The 26,580-nt window shown below is 32.5% G+C and overlaps 1 protein-coding gene across 3 annotated transcripts in view; it reads right to left on the bottom strand.

The window, feature by feature from the left end:
- The window catches only part of PPFIBP1_1 (Liprin-beta-1), an 85,901-nt gene that overhangs the window by 29,830 nt on the left and 29,491 nt on the right, over positions 1 to 26,580 (bottom strand). Inside the window, exons 8-13 of one of the 3 annotated variants that reach the window (XM_051212866.1) lie at positions 21,196 to 21,890; positions 17,796 to 17,868; positions 15,576 to 15,651; positions 15,367 to 15,423; positions 6,198 to 6,719; positions 3,767 to 3,847 (exon numbers count right to left, since the gene is read on the bottom strand). In XM_051212866.1, coding sequence (XP_051068788.1) covers positions 3,767 to 3,847; positions 6,198 to 6,719; positions 15,367 to 15,423; positions 15,576 to 15,651; positions 17,796 to 17,868; positions 21,196 to 21,890 — 1,504 coding nt within the window. Of the gene's footprint in view, positions 1 to 3,766; positions 3,848 to 6,197; positions 15,652 to 17,795; positions 17,869 to 21,195; positions 21,891 to 26,580 lie in introns of all 3 variants that reach the window. The other 2 variants (XM_051212864.1, XM_051212867.1) reach the window with 2 other exon arrangements.

Below are 26,580 nucleotides of genomic sequence, written 5' to 3'. Positions count from 1 at the left end.
TTTGAGAATAAATCCAACTCATTATTTAATTTATATTTAACCGAAATGCATCTATTTTAAAACGTGTGACAAAATGATTACATTAAGGAAATCTTCACAGGGTGAAAATATCTTGAAAAAGAGTAATTGAAAATTCAATCTTAGATAGTAACAACAGAAAAATTCAAACCCTTTCTATTAATAATATAAACATAAATGTAGAGCAAGGTTGAGATCATCCATACTATTTAATACAATGGATAACATGTTCATTTTTGAAGTGAAATGTATCAAGTTTGAGTCCCATTGTGAACATCAACTCTGGAATGTAGACATATCAACATGACGTACCTCTAACAAGATGAAATGCTCGTTCTAGATCTCAGTGCTATTCACAATTCATCTATTCTAGAGAAGTTTTATCATTATTCTTCACTTAAATATCAAGTTTTCTTACCGATATTTGTGAAAACATTTTGTTTTTAGAAAAAAACTACCATAAATTAAAACAAGGGAAATTTCGATAAAAGAATCAATGTAAAACAAATGAGATGATTATTTTTTTATTCTAAGGAGATAATAAAATGTTATTTTATAACCAGAAAAAATATGCAAATTAGAATCCTCAATTTTGTCAGTTCTATATAGCTGTTTGTAAACTACTTATCTGTTTTAGGCTTTTAGTTTGTTTGATAGCCACTAGTGATAACAAAACGATTATTCAAGATGAATGAGGGATGATACAAACTTCAAAAATTGACTTATTGGTTATAAAACTGGACGCTTTTCAATAATTAATAGCTTTTATCAAATACTCAGTGTTACGAGTTCTCTTATTACGACCCAGCTATTCATAGTGCTTTGTATTCTCGACAAGTCCTCAAATCAGAACACGGTTGAACAAGAACATAATTGTATTCCAAATGACAAGGATAGATGGAAGTAGAAATCACAACGAGAAGATTCTAGAGTCCTCTCCAAATATCCACTAGTATTGATTAGCTAAAAAATAGACAGAGTGCTCCAATGCAATCCTGCAAGAAACATGTTTGAATCCAATCTATAACCTGCTAACACCTCTTTGAACAGATTCGCAGGATCTGGTGTTAGAGTCCACTTGCAACCGTGTGACTGACCTGTTTTTAATGTGTCCACCTTCTAGGCAATTAAAGAGTGGTATTACTCTTTGCTTGCACAGAGAATGTCCCGTTTACTCAAGAGGTGTTGTTTTCAAACGTGTCCAGCAGAACACCAAGCAGTATCCTACGTCGGATCTCGTTGCTGGCGATCAAAGTTGCTTTCAGTTGGTTAGCATGATCCACTCAAACATCTGAGTCGACTGACACCTCGTAAATCACACTTCCTTTCTTTTGCACGATTCGACCAGCTATCCATGTGGGATGTTTGCCACGGTAGTCCATAGCAAATACTTTCTGACCCACAGTGAACAATTGACTTCATGCCCCGTGATGTCTATTGAATTGCTTCTCTATCGATATTTTTCACTGAGAACCAAGAGCTGGCATCGAACGAATGGCATCGAAATGTGTTTTTGCGCCTTATAAAATATCGGACTAAACAATTTTCATAAACTTCTTGCACTAATAATGAATTAGAAAAAAATACTTCATTACATTATAAGCCACAGTATGGCCAGATCATTTCACGAGAATATTACTACACTAAGTAGGAAACTAATGTGTTTTACATTAGGAGATAGAGAGAGATAACAGTCAGTCAGTCACAGTGTAGAGCCCGGTACGTATGTACATCGATTCAAATTACCACATTCTATTAGCACAGAGAGATGAAACTGTTAAGCCGAATCCCAGAATTGTAGAGGTAGTAACAGTATTAGTAGTAATTGGGAAGACTGGGTATCAAAGATACGATTCGAGAACCAAACATAAATTAGTGTAACAAAGACGAAAAATGTTATGAGGTATTGAGAATCTCAGAATTTGAGGGAAGACAAAGAATGGATGCACATGGGCCGTCGCAAACGATTATAAGCCATGTCATTCAAAGTTTCTAACCATTGGTTATGGTAATCACACGGACCCAAACCAGACAGTCTACATCTAGTAGTATTGCTAATTCAGTTGTCAGTGAATTTATGGACTGATAATATGTTTTGGTCTGGCCGCTCTTAGCTTTCTTCTAGCCTGTTCCTGCACCAGAAACATCGCCCGTCGGTATGAGCGGCCGTTGAACATACGTAACACATCCCAACCACCTCACTTGAAGAAGATTTACTACCTCATCGATCTATTTTCCATCTTTACCTCGTACTGTATTTCTAACCTAGACATTGCTTACTCCGCGGTCCCAAAATACACGAGCAAAGCTTGGTAGACACCTGTGACGGAATAACAGTAAACTAAGAATATCCTCTATTCTTGATGGTCATGTTTCACATCCATAAAGTAGAACGGAGCAAACTGTTGCTCAGTAAACTCGTCCCTTGGTTGGAAGACAGATATCTCTCCTACACCTTAAATAACACAAGTTAGCAAAAGCCATTCGAGCCTTCCAAATCTGTGCCGATATTTTGTCAGATATCAGAGCATTAGTACTGGTGAGACTCCTACGATAAAGAAAACGGTCGATGCATTCACTTACTTTACTCCCTATCATTAATTTAAGTGATAACGCAAGCCAGTCATGAACTAACATTGTTGCTTAAGGTGGTCAGAAGACTCTGCATTTTGTCAGCATCCTCACTAAGAAGAATTATATCATCAGGATATCCTAAGTCAGTATCTGAATCTCCTGGTAGATTAACTCCTGAAAAGTCAGACGATGAAAGTGTTATCTTTAAAAGCATGTCTATGACAAAGTTTTATAAAAATGAAGAGAGCTAACAGCCCTGGTGTACAACCCTTGAAGTAACCGATTCCAACGACAGTTCGCCATAAGCTCTAACTCGACCAGAAGTTTAAGTAGAGAGTCTTTACGTACTTTATTTGGTAGGGTTTTCGGTGAAAGACACTTCCAAAGAACCTTATGATCAATGGAGTCAAGCTCTGCCTTAAGGTCAAGGAATGCGACCATTGTCGGACGTCGAACATTATGTCTATGTTCCAGAACCTGTCGAGGGGTGAATAGTTGGTCTACATATCTACATCTAGGTCTGAAACCAGCTCTCTTTTCTCGATTTTTCTCCTCATAAGCTCTAGTTAGACATCGAAGTATCACATTAATTTTACTGATTCCTCTGTGATTATTACGAAGGATATAATCATGTCAGTGCCAGACATATCATAACTGGAGAGATTAAAAAAAAGCTACTGATTAAAATATTGTCTAATTTAGTAAAGTATGGTCTATAAATCTAAAATGAAAGGTATAATAAGAAGAGTTCTAATACGCTGATGAAAATTAATCTGCATTGACTAAGTCGGGTAATCTGGTAGCCTACAAACCACTAATAGTATTCCCCTGTTTAGTATGGATTAATTCTTGAGCTTATTGTTGCTCGATAAAAACGTAATCTCACTGAATAAAACACCAACCTGTTAAGTTCATACACACAGCAGCTGAGTAACATACCTACATGCTATTCAGCAGTAAACACTGAAATCAGAAGCACAAAACAATGCTTAGCGCTTATAACAGTAAATAGAACACAGGAAATTAAATGATATTATAAATTTTATGCATTACAGCATGCTTAATTACTTCAACTTAAAAACTAGAACAAAAATGCAAAAACAATTGTATTCGAATCATTCATATATATTCAGCATAATGATAACTGTACGGAAAAAAAGTAAAACATACGCACCGCTTAGTATAGGCGAATTGAAATGATTGACGTTGTTCACTGGATGAATTAAGACCATTATGAGATGAAGGGGATTTGTTACTGTTAAACAAAAAATAACATTGTATGAACATGCAATATTTATACATTTCATTTAGATGGATATACATGCAGTTGAACATGAGAGTACTAAATACATTCATTAATGAAAAAAGAATAATACTAATAACCGGGCGCACCAAAATCAAAATACATATGTATGTGCCTACTTATTTTAATACCAACAGATACATAGTGTAAGGTATATTATATTCTTTATTAGGTTGAAACATCTTTTTACTTCCGATATGGCTGAACTTCATCAGTCATATTTTCTCATTAGAACTCCAAAAATTATTTTAAAAGGTAGACACTCGTGATCACATTTCATTTACTAACTTTAAATTCTTGGAATGTCTATTTGGTAGATAAAAAATAGACAGACATCGAACGATAAAAAAACGCAGCGAAAGAGTGAATGTTTGATTGTTGTCCGTTGAGTACCTTACAAAATAAAAAACGAAAGCTGAAAACTGATAACTGACTTACATATTATAAATAATGGGTAGCACTGGAATTTAGAATAGTTGTTTTATCTTATTTTCAGACTCAACAATTGGACTTGCCTGCCACATCCAAGTTTGGATGCTCACACTGTGACAAGAAACCCAATACGTATAGCTTCAACGACCAGTGCACTATTCACTACGTTACATAGACTGGTCAGATTTACTCACGAATATTAGTAATGGGAAAATATAATACAATATAAATACTGATGATGTTTATTTTGTTACAAAATTGCTTCAATGTAGACAGGGATTTCTTATCGTTCAGTTTAACAATAGAAGTGAAATTATCTTCCTAACAGTCCTATGTCCATCATATTTTGATTATGGAGTAATCATTACAACTTTTCTCCATATTTAAAAATGGCTAATTTTCGTAATCACCTATCTTTGACAGATAGAATTCAAATTAAAGTCATCAGTGAGAGGAAAGATCACAATGTTTTTGGGAACTTGAGAATACCATCTATTTTAAGTGATGAAGTAAAGATATAATGATACATATAGAATTTTCAATGACTAGGCTATGAATCTTAGTAAACTGAGAATGTTGAGGCATATGCTAAGTATGCACGACGACAGCCTATCTTGAAGAACAAGTTTGAGTGGGGTAGAAGATTGGAAGAATATTGGAGGCAAAAACCAAAGTGAAATATCAACCAGTGAAGTTATCAACTATTGGACTGGGCAATTTTGGTAGGTTCAGACTACCTGGATAGGGTCTTCATGATTTTCGTAAACAATAATTGGAGCTTTAGGGTAATATTTTTTGGAATTGGTCAGTGTCGCAGATATATCCTGAGTTCTAGCATTCTTTGGTACATATATTATCATATCTTCTTCTAGAACCATACTGTCAATATAGAGTCTATCTGATTATCAGTGACACTGGCTATTTCATTAATTTGATATTCATGTTATTAATTTCAATTTTTTTCTGGTTTGGTACTGAAACCTAGGCTAACATACATCTATGTCATTTTTAACATTTATCACGGCTAGCTGATAGGTTGCTTGAAAAACAGAAAATATTCACAAGTATCACATTGAATGCGTTTGAAATACCAACAATCTTCATCATTATTTAAATAAAAGTCCTCAGCCTTGTATCTCAAATAACAAATGTTTTAACTAGTTATAGAATTTCGTTTTATAATTACTATGTAGCACAATACAATGAAGAGAATACTTATGCCTTTTACAGAGAGTACTGAGTTGTCATACTGTTTTCTGGATTCAAACCAAAAGTCACTGGTTTTTATTTTACGTTGTTTGATAACGTTTGTCTAACATTGAATTAAAAAACCTTATGCAATTAATCGCTTCATTATTAAGATGTATAATGGTGATTTCATTACCAGAGTTCATAGCTATTCATTTATAACTTTGAATATTCTATTCTGAGGTCACAATTAATGAATGCTGACAATAATTTAAGGCAAACGATGGTTTACTATGGTGTCATATTTTACATTACTGATTAACCTTAGTTAGAAAACTGTAGAAACCGAGGAAGAACTACACAGATGCTTCGTTTGAGTGTGTAACTCCACAGCAATCCTAATCACTGTCACCATCAGGTGTCACGACAAGCACTTGACCTTTAGAACACTGAATCAGCATCCAATGGTTTACATTTCTAACTTCAGCCAATTCAGGATATTGCCCAACCATCTAATCCCGTTGGTAGGTTCGTACGGTAAACTACAAAATTCAATAATCTTCACAAACGTTTAAACTAGTGATTCTTTAAGCGACACATTATTCTGTACGATCATGAATGTTAGTGGTACATATATTAAAAACACAGATATTCACATATTTACACTTCCTCACGTACTCACACGTTGTCCAGATATGAAGACGTAAACTCATTCGATTCATGACGTACAGAAGATGAAATAGATTGAATGTTTTTATAACTATCAAATGAATGAGGTCCATTTTTCACATGATTATTACACGATTTATTATTACTTAGTACAGACATATTTTTATTCAATGGACCATTTTCATTGGATTCAAGGGCACTTCCCTGATAGCTCTGTTGTGATTTATTATTGCAAATTGAATTGGTATGTAGAACTGAAGGTGGTGAAGAATTGTAGATAGGATTAGCAGAAACATCATCAATATGACTATTATTACTGTTGCTCATAGAAGGAAGAGTAGTTTCTTGTGTTTTTCTACATGATCTGTTCAGTGAACCACCACCATAATAACGTTCCATACTTTTAGACCTTATATATAGTGTAGAATTGATTAAACTGTTTTTTGGTTTACATTGATGATGGTGCATGGAATTCGATTTATTCAAACCATTTGATATGAAGTTATTCATTTGACCTTGTGAAAGCCAATAAAAGCTAAATGAAGTGTTGGAGACATATATTTATATAACATGCACTAATAATATCTTTATGAATAAATAGAATATTTGTTTAACACACACACAAATACAAAATGAAGCAATTATATTTATACACCAATTGATATATCTCCTATTCGTTTATCGGTAATGAAATTTTATTATTAGAGTCACTAGACCAAACTGAATGTACATTATGATGCACTTCATTTAATGTGTGCTGATTTAAAAGTGATCAAAAGGAACTCCAATTTAGGGATTCATCATTGACAAGATGAACTTGCAGACAAAGTCACTACATTATCAAATCATTTAGATTAGTGATTATATATTCCAGTTTAGCAATTGTACTCTATCAGAACAATTGATGAAACAAATATAATATTTTGGTTATTGAACTTATGAGTCAGTTGAAGCTAGACCACCATGGGAAACCTGGGAGCACTGAACGGCCATTTCGTCATAGTATGGGAATCCTCAGCAATGCGCATCCACGATCCCTCTCCGCGAAAATCAAACCCAGGACCTATCAGTCTCGCGCGCGAGCGCTTAACCACTAGACCACTGAGCCGTATCTAACGGGTCAGTTGTGAGATAGCAAATCGCTGATGATAATGGTGGACGGTGGCACAACTTCGTGGATTGATTGAAGTTAGACATTAACACCGCCGAATGCCGCCTCAGTGGTCTAGCGGTTAAGCGTTCGCGCGGGAGATTGATAGGTCCCGGGTTCGAATTTCGCGGGGCAGGGTCGTGGTTGCGCACTGCTGAGGAGTCCCAATATAGGACGAAGTGGCCATTCAGTGCTTTCAGGTTTTTCATGGTGGTCTAGCTTCAATCGACTTAGGAATTGAACAACTACATTATTATAATGTCCACAAAACCTCTCTCTGATTAAAATATAATATTGTTTATTACTTAGCCATTAATTAATTAATTAGTAAATATCTTAATCCATTAAGAGGTAGGTTGTAACCACGATAGTTTATTGATAATATATCTTATTGTGATGCTAGATGTCATTAGCCCAAGTTCATTATCACTTCTTATCGATTTGAGTCCAACGTTTTTAGTCAAATATGGACGTGATAATACACAAATGGCAAAAATAAGATTAATGTAGGTAGACTCAATAAATATGAAATATTATTCAAATGCTATAAGATAATTTAAATTCAAACATAAATGTAAATATGCATGCACAATTAAAGTGAAAATATTTTATCTAATGAATGATGCTTTGCAGACTAAACAGAAGTGTATACATTGAAATTGGCATGCTATAATCACAAAAATCCAGTGCAGCAATTATCATAAATCACATGATTATATATATGATAAAAATATAAAATTAGTTACCCATGTCATTTTAACTTTTTTGTTGTTGTTAAGAACATGAACCTATACAAGCTAGAAAACCGCTGGAGACTTGAGAGCATTGGACGGCTGTTTCATCTTAGTGTGGAACTCCTTACCAGTACTCACTCACGACCCCAACATCAAGAATGGAAGTTTAAGCTTTCGATCTCGTGTTCAAACGCTTAATCAACAGACGATTAAGCTAGGATTAAATGGTGCACAAACCTAACTTCAGTTAACCAGCGATACTGGATCCTGGCTCAGTGGTTTGAAGGTCAAACGTCCTTACTTGAGACAGAATATCCTTATCTCGATTCCCAGATGTGGGAATATTTTGTATTTACATCAAAAATGGTAAGCTACGCTACACTAATACGTTCATGGTAGACAGATACGAATAACGTCAGAGACTTAAAATAAAAACTTAATGAAATTTAGACTAATGTTCAGCATTCATTCGCTTAATGGACGGAAAATGGTGGGGATTGATAAAATATAGCCTACGCAGCCAAAGGATTTTGATAAACACTAGGGTCTGGAAAAGAATAAATTTGATTACTGGTAGTATTTGACCTATTATTGTTATACCATAAGTTGTCACTTAAAGTTAACTTGATACCCGGTTCATTAACAAACAAAAAGAAAATCCACTTAATTACTACTCAAATAATTTGAAATTTTGCTCGAAATCTATCGATACATTTGTAATATTTGTTTTTGAATTTAGCTCAACAACCACAGAATAAAAAGGCACAGGGCGGCTTATTTGCCTTTGTACGAAGATCTGCTAGTGTACACACCAAAGACCAAAGCAGAATTCGAACCTGGAAGTGGTTTTTAAAGGTTGTTTAGTTCAAGTTAGTCCATTAATGAAAAACCGGTCAGTTACATAATTCCCATAAACCTCTTATACCAATAATAAATAATTCCATATAATTTACATCATGGTTTCAGGTAAAATGACCAGAAAGAAAAGTCACTTTTAAGTATCAGTTGATAGAACACTGAGGAATTTTCACCATGCATAGTGATTATTATTCGGAAATGAATTGATTTGTTAGTAACTGCAAACAATCTCGACTAAACAAGATAATAAATATATGTACTATTGAGTATACGGTTGGATTAACCTATAAAATGTTTGTATTTCAGCTCAATGAGAAGAGAACAATTGCTCCTATAAGGATTGCATTATTTTTGGTCAATGTAACTGAAAATTCATTTATGCTAATGTCTAGATGAGATTCGAAATTAATCTACAGTTCTTGTAAAGTAAAAAAGCTGCATATTAATTATGCAATCATAGAGTGTTTAGAAAAGAAACAACAAATCTTTGGGTTAGATTTCACATAAATAAGAGTTGATTTGTATCAACTATTGGATAACTTTGTCCAGGTTTGTATATTGACAATTTTTTGAGAAAAAAGACAAAAATAGGTTCATACCAAAGACTAGAAAAATCAGTAAAAATTTCATTTCAGTGATTGATAAAGCAAACACCATCATATTTAAAGAACAGAGTTTGTAAAATTAGTTTCTTTGATAATTTTTCATAGAGTAAGAACAAAAAACACTGAACAATGAAGTGAAATCATTTTGTTCGCTCTAATTCTTCCCTATTCAACCAAGCTCAATTTATGAGTGAATGAAATAAACAAGAGAGACAATGACAGATTATAAAATAGTCAAGTACAATGGAGATGGGTAGATTAGGATGATTACAGTGGATTATTTGGTAACATCGATAACAATTATTAGGAACCTTTAGTATTCATAACTGCTGATAATACACATAGTTAAAGATGGTATAAGAAAGAAACGTAATTTGTAGTGAATGAGAACACAAGTGGGGACAATCGAATGTATTTGAACACAAAATTACAGAATCTGTTAGTAAAATCTGAGAACGATACAGTAAATTCTTCATTTGCGAAATGTCAAGCAACTGTCTCAGACTTCATTTTTCCTTCGTTTCCACACCAATTACTCTCTGTTCTCTTTCTCTTTCCTTCGATCTTCATAACTTTCTGCCACCAGGCATTTCACTTTCGACTAGTGATACATACTACTTATATTTGTCGACATCAGTAGCACACCACAATTACTTGAGGAGATTAAGTTAATATGGTGTCAAACATTTTATCAAAATAATGTTAAGAACAATAAGACGAACTATAGCAACCATAACCATAAAATTAGAAACTAATTGTGGCTAAATAAAGTTACTACATAGAATGAATAATGACTATAGACATGCAACACACAAATTTGCATTTATGAAAGATCCTGTTCATTTACACAGTCCATTGTGCACTTAGAAAATATAGTGCACACAATTATTGCCTGTTAATTTATACTTGATTGTAATTCAGTAATTTAAACACTTAAAAAACTTGGAGACTGGTACAAATGCTATGTTAAAAAAACACGTAAACAGACATAAAGCGGGTTAATAAAAGCAGAAATCTTTCGATAACTAGATTTGTCATAAAAGGACGAAATATATCCGTACATTTTCTTGCTTAAAGCATATATTCTACGGTAATCACTAATCTGTTTTACAAGAAATTAAAAATAAAAATCTCCTGTAATCAATATTAACCAACCGTAAATATCTCACTCCTATAGGAAGTCAGTCACAACCCGAAGACTTCAGTGGTAACGTCACAGACAGTTTAGATGAGTGACTTAGGTTTCAGTACGCTAAGCAGCATCGGTTCCCACAAGATTACAAGAATAACTTGCTGAAAAGTGCAAAGTAGCAAGAGATCTAGGTTCAGAGTTTCCTACGGCGTGTCACTAACCACCTAAAATAAGATTACATGCATATGCCAGTTTATAAACTACATTCCATGACTTGAATATTTATGAGAAGTCAAAGGGAATTTTCGACAAGAACTAGAATCATTTAAAGTCAAGAAGTTTGAACTGCTGTTTATGCCTTAGTTTGGAAAGTCTGAGAGACGCACTTAGAAATTACAAAATAAATCACTCGTGAAAATTTAACCAGTGTCCAGTATGATCGATAATAAGTAGCTTCTATCAGTAAAACCTTAGAAAACATATAACAAAAAGTATCGAGTAATGTGATTAGCTAAAACCTGCCTAAAATGCTCAAACAATATACATTAAAGCTTTTTATATGTACTCCATATTTATCTGTAATGTGATGGAACAGGTATTCAGGTTGCCGAACGAAAAATTGAAAGTCAAATAGAATATTCCAAACTATAAGATAAAACCAGTTTAATATTGATAACCACAGTAGTATTAGATATTGTTTCGAGAAGATTCTTGAAGTCTACAGACGAAATCGGTTAAAAATTTTCATCTATTCTGTACTTGAAAAAAATAATCAATAATTCGGAACTTCATTCACATAAGACAAACAATTTACTGTTGCACGGATACTAAAATAAGGAAAACCGCCAAATGAAAAATACAGATTCATGAGAAACTAATAAATGACCTAGTAACAGAATATAAATGGATTTGTTCAGATCGACCTAGTTATTCTTCATTATAATGCAACTAATCGTATGAATGCACAAATAGATGCTTTATTTGGCCTACTTCAATTGAGTGTCCCAAAGTAAACTTTTTAGCTAGTGATGCTATTACCAAGTGAAAACAACATTCCTCGGCTTTAAAGTCAGATTTTTATAGAACCGGCGATATCCATAGGTGTATACATGTCTTATGTACTTGATGTACAAAATGTAATAAAATACGCTGTTAGAAACAAGGAAAATTGTCAAGAAAGCCAGGAAATATTGAGGAAAATATATAGAGATCATGGAGCAAAGAAAATAACTTCATGTTGTTGAAATGTAGCAGAGGGATCAGTAAAGACTGATTATTGATCCCTGATGTTTATGAAGATATCAAAAGTATGGGGCCTCCTTATGGTTTCTAATGGCCTATTCATTATTTAAATGATTGGTGATAAATTGACTTCTAAAAAGTCGTCCATATTTACACCACGTTTACAAAATCTGAATTGACTATACATTTCAAAATTTTGACTTCCGAGAATCTCCACGAACATTTTAAACAATAAAGGGTAGGGTATGATGAGTATACTACTACAAATGTAAAATAATTTAAAGAAAGCAAGATTGACATAGCCTGCTGATTCCAAAATAAGGTTTTTATAGTACCGGTTCACGTCCTCATATATATATGCAGTAACTTCACTAAAAACGGGACAGACTAAATTATTTAATTATCGGATAAATTGACATGTGTTGTAAGAATATGTATGTATACACGAACTCGATGAAGTTAGTTGTAAAATTCACTAACATAATGACAGATACAATAATAATAATAATAGTAAATAAGGAACAAAAGGGCTTTAAATTATCAAGTTCCGGACTAATAAAAATGGGAAGTATGTCAGTTACAAACCATAGAAAGGGAAAATAATAAATAATGATAATAACATAACGGTAATTTATTATCGGTAAAGTAGGTTAAAGAGTTGGATTACGAAAATATGATTAGGATTCACGAAGCTCATCAGTAAAAAATTTATTTACTGGTGGTTAGTTCTAAAAGACAGTCACCGGAGTTCTAGTGAGAATCCGTGATCAATAAAGTTCGACTATGTCTGCTATGAGGCAGTCATTTACCAATGACGTTCGAAGTTGGTTGTACAGTATCGCAATTTGACTGAATTCTGAAGTGTAAGCCATTGAGCCTCGCCGAAGCAGTACAAATTTTGAACGCTCACCATGAAGTATGAAGGTGTTGGGCTCGGTCACTTGTGGGTTTGTAGACACACGTTAGAATGAAAAGACTGCCCAGAGCTTGTTGATTTTCAATAACATTATGTATTGCCAATCATGAACCCTGTTTAGCTTTAATATTTGGGGTGTTTTGACATATAAGTGCGTAGTAATCTGATTACTATGTACGTAGAACAAATCATAGATACTTACAATGTGCTTATTATTCTGAAAACCACTAAGTAAATTACTATATAGTACCAAATAATTCAACTGTAGTAATGAAACAATTAGTCAAATATTTAACCATGACGCTGATTGATACGTGAATCATTACCGTCATTAAGGAACATCGATTTCTTAATGCTCGAAAGTGTATCTTACTAATGAGCACCAACATTGGAACAACACATTGATCAAAGGCAGTTGGTTACAATTGTTTAACACATAAATTATGTAAATATTCATAAGGTGATATATAATACATAAATACAGCTTACAAAAATGATATCAGCGAGAAAATTTCCATTGCTTAAAAACTGCTGTAGTGAACAAGAACTCGAGTGGGGGCAATCGAATGTATTTGAATACAAAATTACAGATCTTACTAAAATCTGAGAACCATACAGTAAATGCATGATTTGCCAAACATCAATCATTTGTCTCAAGCTTCACCGTTTTTTTGTAAATATCAGTCCATCATCTCAGATTCCATTGTTCATGCATTTTCATACCAATTGCTTTCCGTTCCCATTGTTTCCTCCTTGATCTTCTACTGAAATACATTCTATTCCTGACTGTCGTTATATACTACTTGTGTGGATATATGTAGCTCACACCACACTACCATTTTTTCAAAAGCATATCTATGTTTTGGGACCTGCTTTTAACCGGAACCATATGAAAGTAAGACATACTGACTAGTTATTTTTTGTTTTCAAGATTCAAAATAATTGCATCCGATTTCCTGTTCAGTGTTCAATGACCCACAATTAAATGTTTAAATAATTGAACTTTAGCAACAACAAAAAAACATTATCATCTACATGTTATCAATCCATAAATATTTCATAAAATTTACACAGATTGTTTCTATGTGTTTGAAATAAGTAAAAAAAGTACATGATCAAATCACATTGAGATACAGATAGTGCAACAAGTATGAAATTGTGAAATAATCAATGATAGTGAATAGTAATGAAAATTAAATGAAACAAACAACAGTGTTATAATGGATGCAGCGATTTTCTAATTTGAAGTGAATTTACTTACATCTAATGAAATGAATTTCATCAATAAAAACTATTTAAATCTAAATAGGACTGTGATTTTGCATCATCAGTAGTGCTCATCAAAGTCAGTTAGTCGTAAGCAACAAAGAGCCTGATACATATGTGAATCTATTCAAGTTCTCACATTATATCAGTATAATGAGATGAAATTATCATGACAAATACTGGAATAGTAAGAGTAATAGTAGACTTAGTGACAACAGGCAGATATAGTGAGAATAATTCAAGAAGAATGAGTCAATTCGTATAACAGAGGGTACAAAATAATTTTGGAATTCGAGATCTAAGACAAAATAAAGAGTGAATGAATCTATGCAGTTGTGACCCATACCGATCCTTGTCACACATGATCTACAACCATTATTCACGATAATGTCGGGACCAAACCAAATGGTCTTCACTTATGAACATGATACAGCTCAACAGTCAGGAAATTCATGGCTTAATGTCTCGACTTAGTTCGGTTGCTTCCAAGTTACTCCCAACATACTACCACTCCAACCAAGCATCGAGATAGGCAGTGGTTGGTTGTACAGGATATACATTCTAACCACTTAAATTGATGATTTGCTATCTTAACAACGGATTTTTTAATGTTCGCCTAGTGCTTTGAGTATAACTAATACTCTGGTAAAGCTAGAACCCAAGAAGTTTAGTCTTTGGAGTGAGCAGTTTGTTCATTACACTAATTGACTATTACTAGCAATGGTTTATATTACTTAATTCAAATAGTTTTTGTTAGTGTGCTTCTAGCATACATTGCCATCAGTTATGACTGTCTTACACAGTTATTCTTAAAATCCACTGTCATCGACTTCTTACTAGGACTTCAGGAAATGATCTAGAAGTTAATCACTAGCGAATACACCGTTATTGTTAGCAAGATAAGCTCGCGGAGATTGCTAGTTACCATAAATTGATTGAAGTTGGATGGAAACTAGATGATCTGAAAAGTAACACGTTCGCCGTTGGATCCGAAAGTTCTGAGTTCAGTTACTGACATGGTCATGGGTGTTTACTGCTGCAGAATCATATAACAGGACAAAACATCTGTCGAATACTTCTTGATTTCCAATAGTTGTCTAGATAAAAATGGTTTGTGATGTACATATGACAGCCTTTTGTGTGCATGGGTGCATATATAAATATATATTTATTTAATCAGATTTGTTGAAAACTCGCAAGAATTCTATTTGTGAATTTTTATTGATATATTTATAAATGTGTATTCATACGTACACACATATTACCAGTCAACACTTACACATCGATAAGACTTGGACTAGAAGGTATGGTAATACTTCGCCAACCTTTACCATATCTACAGGAATAAATCAAATCAACATAGCAAAATACTGATATGTAAACAAAATAATAAAATAAAATAAATAATTAACAATAATATTCAATAGTCTGTTCGTCAATTATCGATTCTAGTTTTTCTATGGATATTTATTAGTTCATTTAACTTACGCTCGTTCAATATTCAATCTCTTTGATTGATTCTTTCCATTAAGGGTAGATTTTGAAAGTGATGAACTTTTTTCATCTGTACAATAAAAATATATACATGAGAAATCCGGAAATTAAAACAGAAAAAAAAAGAATAATCAGACATAAAAATCCAAATATTTAAAGATTAAGTGGAAGACAGTTAATCCTCATTTTAAATGATTTTGACAACTTTGTAGAATATAAAGAATTCAATTCAGAAGTTTTCAGGATCAGTGCTGAATGCAAATTTCAGTGACATTTTAAAATATTTACAGGGAAGCACATTCAACTGTAGTGTTGACCACTGTCAGACAAATATAGTCTTATGTCAAAGAATGACTTCAATTAGACAATTATTACAAACCAGGAAGTATTGGATAGCTGTTTCGTGCTAGTATGAGACTACTCACAAATTCATTACAACGAAGTAACTGGGAATCTCTGTTTGAAGATATTACGAGTTCACCTAATCTGAGAAACAAACGAAGACTCTGTGACACAAGGACAGATAAGCTAGCTATTCCGACGCGCCACAGCCCAGTCCTAGTTAGGAAGAAGGAAATATATTCCACAACCAGCCAGAAGCACAAACAACCACGACCAGACTAGTTGAAAATACACTCATTTATATATTGATTCATACACCCATTTTCGACTAATAATTACGATGAAATCACATACATACTAAATCATATACTGATTATAGTTTATGTTAACTTAATACAAGAATATCATATGTTATACAGAATAAAAAGATCATACGGGAAAACAAAACCGAATACTACACTGAATAATCATCATATTGAATTAAAACGAAATTAATGTTGGACCAAAAATCATAATCAATAAATTAATCTAATTTTGACTTTTTATCCCGTCATATCAATAATCTAGCTCAAGACATTCAGGTATCTCTGAGGACGCTTAACCTTGATATAATTGAATGGGCATCCACTTGTATTTCTTAATTCATTCAATTTTCAATATTACAAAACTCTTATCCGTTGCCACCGATAGTATTTAACTGATGCATGATATGTTAAACTACAATTGTCACGATTTTTCCTTAAAACTCCTGAAATTAACTATAAAAGTTAGATACTAGTAAGCAAACGATGACTTCTTGTCTAAAGTCAGCTTAAAATTTAAAGCTATTAAGTTCAATAGACTTTACAGTACACTATACTAAAGAAGTACAACTTTATACTTTCGCACTACATTTCCGGTATAAACAGTTAGAAACTGGTTTAGTCGAATCAGAGTTTCTTCATTGGAGATAATTCAAAGACGCATAGTAAACAGTCTCGTTAGTGTATTTTATACCCATCAACGTTATTTGAATGCAATACTTAACATACATAATATGTATCCATGACATCAATTCCACAAGAGTTATTCTTTACAAATATATAAGAATATTTATTCTATTTACTAATTTATTATTTTATTGAATAATTCAACCCAAATGGTGGGCAAGATTTTCATTCATTGAAGTATGAATAACCTACAAAATTGATCTAATACGATTATCCACAATATTTGATAATACTGTAATTCAGTTCACAGTAATATAATATGATATTCAATGAACATAACATGGCTTATAGGTTTAATGGTAATTTAGTGTAGAATTCACCTTATATTTAAAATATATTCAGTTATTTATGATTTACATAGACTAATTATCAAACATTAGTATAAATGAATTAATTGAACTAACAAGAGGTCAACATGTTTTTAGATGAATAAACTTTACATCTGCCATCAGGTTTATCTCCTTCTGTGTATCATGTAAATTCTAGTCTCTTCTGTTTGAAATGTCAGTTAACCACACATATATATATCATCAATCTTTGAAAAGTGTCATAAATGCATACTGTTTAAGAGTAATTAATGAATAAAAGGACGAAATATTTGTTCAGCGCTCCTTGTTCCTCTTTTTAATTATTCTCCAACTGAGATTGTTCTGCCATATATACTACCATTACAGTTTAGTTCGCTATTTACTGTTGATATGAAACCAACCCATTTGGACACTACATTTTAGGATTTGAACTCTAACTACGGCTACTCTGGAATCTCAGTCAGAAACATCACTATTGACCTATACAAACAGTGCATTTTGAAAATAAATACTCTTTAAAACCTTTTTACATAATGAAATGAAAATTCACTATGTAGGGAAATATTTTTGCTTACCTTTCAAAATATTTGTTGAATTGTTTATCGTCTCGATATGATGTTGTTGCTCAGAAGGAGAAGAAGAGGAGGCCTAAATTAGTTAATTTTTTCAGGAAAAAAAACGCAAAGTCAGTATAATGCAGAATATGAATCATGGAGAAAATTTTAAACGATCTAGAAAAACTAACGTTTTTGTAGATTTATGTACTACTAATTCATATGATTATCGTTATAAGTGGTCTAAGGATATGTTCAGAATCAGTCACAATAGCACAAATGCACTCACTGTTTGGCTTTTTCTCTGGATCTTAAGTTATCAGGCTATCATACTCTCTTTTTTCCGCAAATTCACTCTTCTTTTTAAATCATTATATTGGTAATGTCTAGAGTTTTCTTCTTCTTGTACTACTACTATTACTAATGATCTTATTACTGTCTCTACTATTCTCAACTGTCTTGATAATTTTATCTCATTGTGTCAATATGCTATGGCGACTTGGATCAGTGAATGTGTGTGCCACGTACTTCATTGATTATGACTAATTAATTAATAGCAAAGTAAGTGGTTCAGAATTGTAATCCAGAAACCAACACTTGAAAGTCATCAATTTCAATTCATTTGTGAGTCCAAGTATGAGTTTGTATAATATGTTACGCATTTTACTTTCCCATACAAAGATTGATGATACTAACCAGTCATTCACAATTGAATAGTTTAAAAAATTATTACTACAAATAATAATCAGTAACATTGAATAAACACATTTGAAGAATGTGCATATTTCTAAATGACAATGATTTATTGAAAAAAAAGAAACGGCTACAGCAAATCAGAAAAATTATGTTTACGAATCAGAGAATTTCTTAACTATTCAATAAGCTTGAATAAATAATTTTAAACATGTTTTCATGTACAATTAGTACAGTGATTTATTGATATTATCCTGTTACTTAAAATAACATGTTGTCACTAATTAAACATCAGTTAGATCAGAATAATAATAATAATTTGCAAATGTTGCACAGATTGTTGAGACCAGAAAGAAATATTGGATATATTCTTCAACTTATGTATTTACGGTAAGTAAACTACATCGTATCGGAGATATTTGTAATAAAATTAGGTGAGAGAGTTTAGGAATGAATCATATAAGTGATCTGTGTTGTTGTAGTTGACTAAGAAAATAAGAAATGATAAAACAACTCGAGACAATTGATATAACTCCAAATCCTTCTACTAGTACTGCTACTAAAACTACCCTAAAAAAGATTACTATTCCTTCTACTACTATTACCACTACTAACAATGCTAGTACCATTACTACTGATACTAACACTAATACTACCAATGCTACAACCAGTAATACAGCTGTTACTATTAATATATCTAATACTACCAATAAATTATCACTACGCCTATTACTACTACTACGACTACTACTGCCAATACTACTACCACTACTACTGCCACTACTACTACTACTGCCACTACTACTACTACTACCACTACTACTGCCACTACTACTACTACTACTACTACTGCCACTACTACTACTACTGCCACTACTACTACTACTACCACTACTACTGCCACTACTACTACTACTACTACTACTACTACTGCCACTACTACTACTTGGATAACTACCACTGGGCAGATTCTGTATTAATTTGATTCAGAGAATCAAGAAAAAAAATAACAAACAGAGGTTAGTTGGTACGAAATAATGATTGATGGGAAAAAATTCATAAGAACGCAAGATAGCAAAAGTTTTCATAAGTTATTACATAAATGTCTGAGCTATTGTGATTGACAATTAATCATGTTGATCACAAACTCTACGCGTTGCCTACCACAACTAGGAATCCACTCATATTTATTGTAAAAGTATTATCTATTAAATAAATATACACAAGTTGGGTTATCATATGATGAGTAAACAACACTATTTAGCTAACAGGATCTAAGTAAAAATGAGTTAATAAATGTAAGGTTTAGAGTATGATCCAATTATGTATCATTTACTGATTAATGGTTTTACACAGTAAGATCAAAACATTTATATATATGAGGTAAAAGGTTTACTGAATATTAGGCCGATCTAAACACATTTGTCAATTATCTTCAATAATTAATTGAAGAAGACTCTGGTTTCAATCTGAATTGGCAAATAATGCTGAGAGGTTCTATAATAGGACAAGACAACCATGCAATTATTTTCAATAGTTTCTTAGCTAAAACAACTTAGTGTTATAAAGTATCTTTGACTAAACATCATTCACATTTCAATATGAACATCTGTTAGGTATATTTGTTTTCTTTGTTAGGATAAATTTCGTCATACAGTAAAATAAAATAACCCATAAAATTTCGACTAATTTTATCATCAGTTAACCAAATCCTTTTTATGTACTCAAACATATTGAAAGATATTTTGTTAAGTAATTTAATTAAATAAATTTCTCGAAGAAATTCTGTTTAATTATAAATACAAAGTAGATTCAATCGTATGTTTGTTGAAGTTAGAACAATTATTTGTTGGTACACACATATTTAGACAAAGTATATATTATCAGATCTTTAGAAGGAACCCCTATAACTTTTGTAATATTCGATTTAGTGAGGCTTTTTTATTTATTTATTTATTTAAACACATAAACATTGGTACAGAGAGGCACCAAACAGATATGCGCCATATAAATCATTCGATTTGTGTGAGGCCTGGGATACTTCCCGGGTGGCCAAACCGAAGCAGTTGGTTTTCTTAGGGGGACACACCCGAAGCCTTTGACCTAAAGGTCTAGTCCATAAGTCAGTGAAGAAATGTAAGGAAATGCAGTCCCATGATAGACTTTGACCAACAATAGGTTCATACGCCATTTATTCCTTCAGGGTTCTAGGGCCCATGAACACCATTGGTTAGGAATGAGGGTTTTAAGACTCTTCTAGATAGATCCTCCATATCCACCAATCCGGCTAAAGTGCCGAACATTCGCTTTTCGTCCTCTGAATTTCGTAAAGAACAGCAATGCCGCAAGAGGGCAGTGAGTAGGACTTGTGTGGCAGTGGTTGTTTGTACGTGGTCACTTGAAAGCACTTGGAGAAGGAGAGCTGATTCTCCCCACCCTCTGCCGTGCCAGGGCGTTTGGGGGCTAATAACATCATTCAGCCCTTACTCAAACACATACAATCTCTTGATAAGTTCTTAGAGTCCTTTTTGTGAATATAAACTGTGCTACGGATTTACACCCAATCGGATAGTCTCAAACGGAATGAAATCCACGTCCAGAATTCCATTGTTATACATACATCGAACATATTAAATTGTAATTCATTTGAAAATTAACAAAATTAATTATCTATTAAAGTATTTAAATAAACATGAAAAACAAACAAACAAAAATACACGTTGTTTACATTAGATAAATTTAATATATTTCTTGATGTATACAAATGGGTATCATGTACATTTGTGCATCTTCCTGAAGATGGTGAATCACATTCACCTGATGAATTGAATAAATTAACACTTCCATTTAATTCACAATCTGTTGATGTTTGTCGACCATCAATAAAATTATTTCTTGTATACTGATACCATTGAAGTGGTGTTGGTGATCGTGTACGTGAATTATTGTAAATATGTTGATGATAACTACTACCATACTGTGGTGGAAGTAGATTTATTTTAGCTGAATCTTGTATGCCACCGTTGAAAATATCAGCTGGTGGAGATTTCATACTATATCGATTTTGTGCTAACCAACGTCTACTAGCGTTTGGATTGACGATGTTATTACTACTAGTAGTAGTACTGATATTAGTAGTTGTAGTAACAGGTTGCATAACTCTTGAATAGCATAATTCATTAAGACTAGCAGATTTAAATTGATCAGCACTTAAGTAGGCGTAATTTTCACCAGGCGATGAAAGTTTATGATGATTTATTTGTTCGCATGGTATATAAGCATCATATTTGTATGATTTATCATTAATTAAACGGGATGTCGGTGGGGTCGACTGAGTACCAGTTAGTGATTGATGAATAAAATTCAAATTATACTCAGGCTGATTAGATGTAGTGATAAATGAACAACTATTATTAAATGTAACTAAAAATATAAAAAAAATGTGAGGAAAAATGTAAAACATTAATTTTTTTAAAAATAAAAGACTATACTATGAAGTAACTGTCATGTAAATAAATATTACAGTTCTCTATTCAGTAAATACACAAACATAGCAACTAAAGTCCTTGTTTCAAAATCAGAAGTAACGCTCAGTAAATTCAATAAATAAGAAAGATTGGTTCAGGAAAAAGAGTTCTTCGGAAAAATTTATTTCAAAGATGTACAGTTTCAAATACATGCTTATCTTTCAAAATCATAACAACGGCATTAGTAGTGATATTGAAATTTCGCTAAACTTGGTGATATGATATAAATTATCTTTTACAGACAGTTAGTGATTGCCGCTTGACAATAAATTTTTCACTAGAAGTTGAAAACAAACAAACTATTAACTTTTTTTGATGCCGAAACGATAAAAAGTGATGGAGCACTAACGAAGAAATCCTTGTGAAATGACCGACTACCAAGCTTTTACAGCCAGGACCTCATTAGTCGAAAGCGAAACTTACTTATGTTTATCACTACATAAATACGAAGAATTTGTAGTTTCGAGATGATAAATAACAAACTGAACCTCCTTAAAAAATATTTATAAAAAACGGGTGTCCATTTGTATTTATTGACAAGAACATAAAACTTAAACCTCCTTAAGCAGAAATAACCTCCATACCAAAAAAAGCTCTTTATATGAATGTTGAAGTGATATAACCATGTATATCCTGATGAAAAGTTCTGACAACATTTTCTAACATGACCATAATCTCTAGAAGTGTTTTCTTCTTTTTTTCTTATCTCACAGCCATCTGCCTTCCTTCTATCTTCTTCAATACAGACCTTTCTACCCCTGACTGATATTTTTCTGTTTCTGTGATCCTCCTGATTACAGTTCATATCAATGTCAAAATTTTATTGTATCACATTGAGCCTTCCGTTTCCAAATTACAACTACTTTTTCTATCTTCATGATGAATATTTAAGCTATGGACAACCGCACTATTGTTAATTCTCTAAACAAAAAATGGCGTTCTTATGCTTTGATTTGTTTCACCGCATTGTTACCGTGTTTAGCAAAATTTTAATATCACGATTATCGTCATTATTATCATTTTTGAAAATAATAATATACTTATTTGGGATTGTACATCTGCAAAAATGAATATCCCGGAAAAAGCTCTTCATCAAACCAACCCATCTTTATTTTATGTCTCAATGGATATATTTTGTTTAGTTCAAGAACCGTTTATAACGGTTGTATAGAGGATACATTAAAGTAAATAAATTTTTTTCCAAGTTGTTTTTGTGTTTCAATGTGCATCTTAAACGGCTAGAAGTAACATAATACGCCAGTACAAAAGTCAACACGTTATGTTTATGAGAACATCATATCATATGTTTCTCGGTTGCTGAACATTCTACATGAGTTTCATTTTATTTGGAACTTTTCAAAGAAAAAAAAAACACTTTTCTCGAGAATAATTGTGAAATACTCCAAGTTTCAATTTTACAAAAATTATCAATAATAACAACACACGATGAAGTCAAAATCATCTTATTTATTCCACACAAAATGATCTAACTCGAAACAGTGATATATATATATATATATATATATATATATATATATATATATATATATATATATATAACATCATCGTGACATCGAGGAATCTCAGAATAAAATCTTGATAAAAAGAAGTCAAGCTTGCAGTTTATCGTAGCACTGAAGTCATCCAGAAAATAGAATTTAGTCAAAATGATTGCAGAAAAGGGTGCCCATACGTGTTTAGAATAGTTTAATCATGTAAATAATACTAGATATAAACGTGCGTTTTGTCTCATAGTTTTATAACTAAACAGTTTATATCACTTCACTTGTCAATGGTCAAGAATAAAGTTAGGTGAGGATGAGAAAACGTTATATAGTTTCTGAATATGCACTTTTCTGGTTCATTAAATATTTAATCATTGGAATAATACAAAAAATATATTATGGATTAGACAAACAAAATCATCAGTTACTAATGTAAATATCTCAATCCAACAAAAAGCTGGTTGGGGGTCTGAATAGCTCGACCATAACATCTCTAGCTATAATGGTGAGTGATACAGATTTGAATATATCAGAAAGCACCGCTTCCATCAACTTTAAATATACGCCTTAATGATGAGTGTTAGATATCATAAGATCGAAACCCAACGATGTGGATAAAATAAGTATAAAGTGAAATTTTTATGAATTATCGAATGGTTGAGGTTGAGTTAACCAGTTTCTGCCAAGCATTACACTTATAATTGGTGTTACATACTACATATGTCGACAGATATAAGTAGTATACACTACAGAGATATGGAGTGGTGTCTGATCACTAGTTAGCGTTCATGCAGAAAACGATGAAGAGAAAAGTCTGTTTATCTGACATAACACTTTTTTAAAGCTATGTCACTTGTAGAAAAATTCTGCTATTTCATTTCTATCCGACGCTTATGCTGTTCATAATTTCGTCTAAATTGACAATGAAAACTTCACGATTAAACTATTCATTTCGAAGAACTCGATTACCATACAATTATTTTCTTCAGGTAGATCTTCACCGCCATCTCATGAACCTTCACTCTAGTCTCAATACTGTTTAGTTAATAGTTTCCTAATCTTTTTAGTTCCAAAATAATAGTTAGAGTTGTATAACTTAAGCATAAAAAAGCAAGAGACTGAAGAAAAGTGGTTTTTAATAGCTATTTTTATCTTATTATAAAGTAACAATTGAAAGAACAGAATGTAACCATTTATGTCGAATTTCACTAATGACTTTTTTTAATAAAAAGTCAAAACAATGAATAAGTGAAAAAAATGGGGGGAAGCAAATCTTTAGAAACAAAAGACAAATATTCACTTTGGCATTCTAGTGATTACTGTACGTTCATTCATACCTACATACACATGTATAGTTATATGTCTGTACATACATTGTATGAAACTAAAATGATAGAAAACACAATATATCGAATTTATAAACTCCTGGTGATTGCTTATTTAAACGATCTAATCTAATCTTCTACCAGCTTGTCGTAATGGCACAACATAATGGTTGTGAATGCATACACAAGAATAACACAAGTAACCCATATACAAAAATAATAGTGTGACAATGACAATAATAATAATGGTTTCAAAAGTTAACCAACCATTGTTCAAGTGTGGATAATTTCTCGGTGTGTGTACAGTTTGACAAGAGATATATGAGACAATAGGGAAGTAAATCGAATAATAAATACACAGAATAATAAAAGTAACCAATGATGTTATTGAAGAAGAATAAAGACAATTCACTGGTGAAAAAAATTTCTGACAATATCATATACTCAAACTGTACAATGGTATTTATAGTTAATTTACAAATCTAATAGTCTTTTTAAAAATAGGAGGACAATTACATCATATCATGTGTCAAAAAAAGGTTCTTGAAAGTCAAAAATTGAAGAGAGATAACAAAATGAAACGAAATATGAGAAGAATAATTATCCACTTGACGAGTTTGAAAAGGTTGAAGATGATGATAACTAATCATTTCAGTGCTTCCAGGTTTTCAATGGTGGTCTAGCTTAGATCGAATAGTGAATTCAACTGTAAAAATTCTACTATCTCCACAAATCCCTATACTGATAATTTAAATTTAAATTAAAAAGATTAAAACCTCTAGACGGATGTCATAAAATCAAATTACCGTTGATGAAAATTAAGCGTCAGGACGATGAAAGAATTTTGGCTTGTATGTGTCTCTTTTGAATATAGAGTTCAGGATTGAAATAATGGATTGAGAGCACCTCTACAATTCATTAGTTATTAATATGTGCTCCATTCGAACCGAATCGTCTGATTCTATAGATGATTTTATCACGTGAGGCAAGATGTCCTAATAATGATCTGCTGACTAATTTACACCCACATTTCGAAAGCAACGCAGGATAATGTTCAGAGACGCGTTTGAAAAGTGCTTGCATTGTGAGACCAATGTAACCTGCTCCACAAGAGTAAGTGAACTTATAAATAAGTATCGATTGGTCTCAAAATGAGAGTTTTCTTTGACACATCCACGAATAATGGGATGGCTAGAAAAAACGATGTGAACCTTGCAGGGATAAAAAGTTTTCCCAGAGGATTTTGTTAGATGATTCTTTAAAATTTCTGCACCAGTATCTCCTTTGATCTCAATGTTAATGTGCAGGGGTTTCTTAGAAACCTCATGACATCTTCCAGATTACAACTTAGGTTTAATGTTTCGCTCAATAAACCTGGATGGACAGCCTTTTTATAGAAATATCTGTTGGAGGTTGGATAGTTTTTCGTTAATCGTGCATTCCGAGAACGTTCGCCTAGCTCTCATTGGAATTGACATCAGCAATCGAATTTACAAAGTGGAAATAGTCTAATGTTCAGTATTTGTTGATCTGATTTCAAATCGGTTGTAGAATTTCTGCTAGCTATTTAGCGGTTGCATTGTACGATGAATTATTCGTGTGTAATATGAGCCTTACGTACTCTTCCTTCTCAAGTACTTTTGGAAGGCCGTATAGTTTTGAAACAACAGAACTAGATGGTTTTAGATATCTCAGAAACTCAACATTGATAACTGATTCATCTTTTATCATCTTAAGGATTTTTGTAAATAGGTTA

Source organism: Schistosoma haematobium, chromosome 3, assembly GCF_000699445.3.
Source record: "Schistosoma haematobium chromosome 3, whole genome shotgun sequence".
Taxonomy (NCBI): Eukaryota; Metazoa; Platyhelminthes; class Trematoda; order Strigeidida; family Schistosomatidae; genus Schistosoma; species Schistosoma haematobium.
This window is presented reverse-complemented; position numbering and strand designations above follow the sequence as displayed.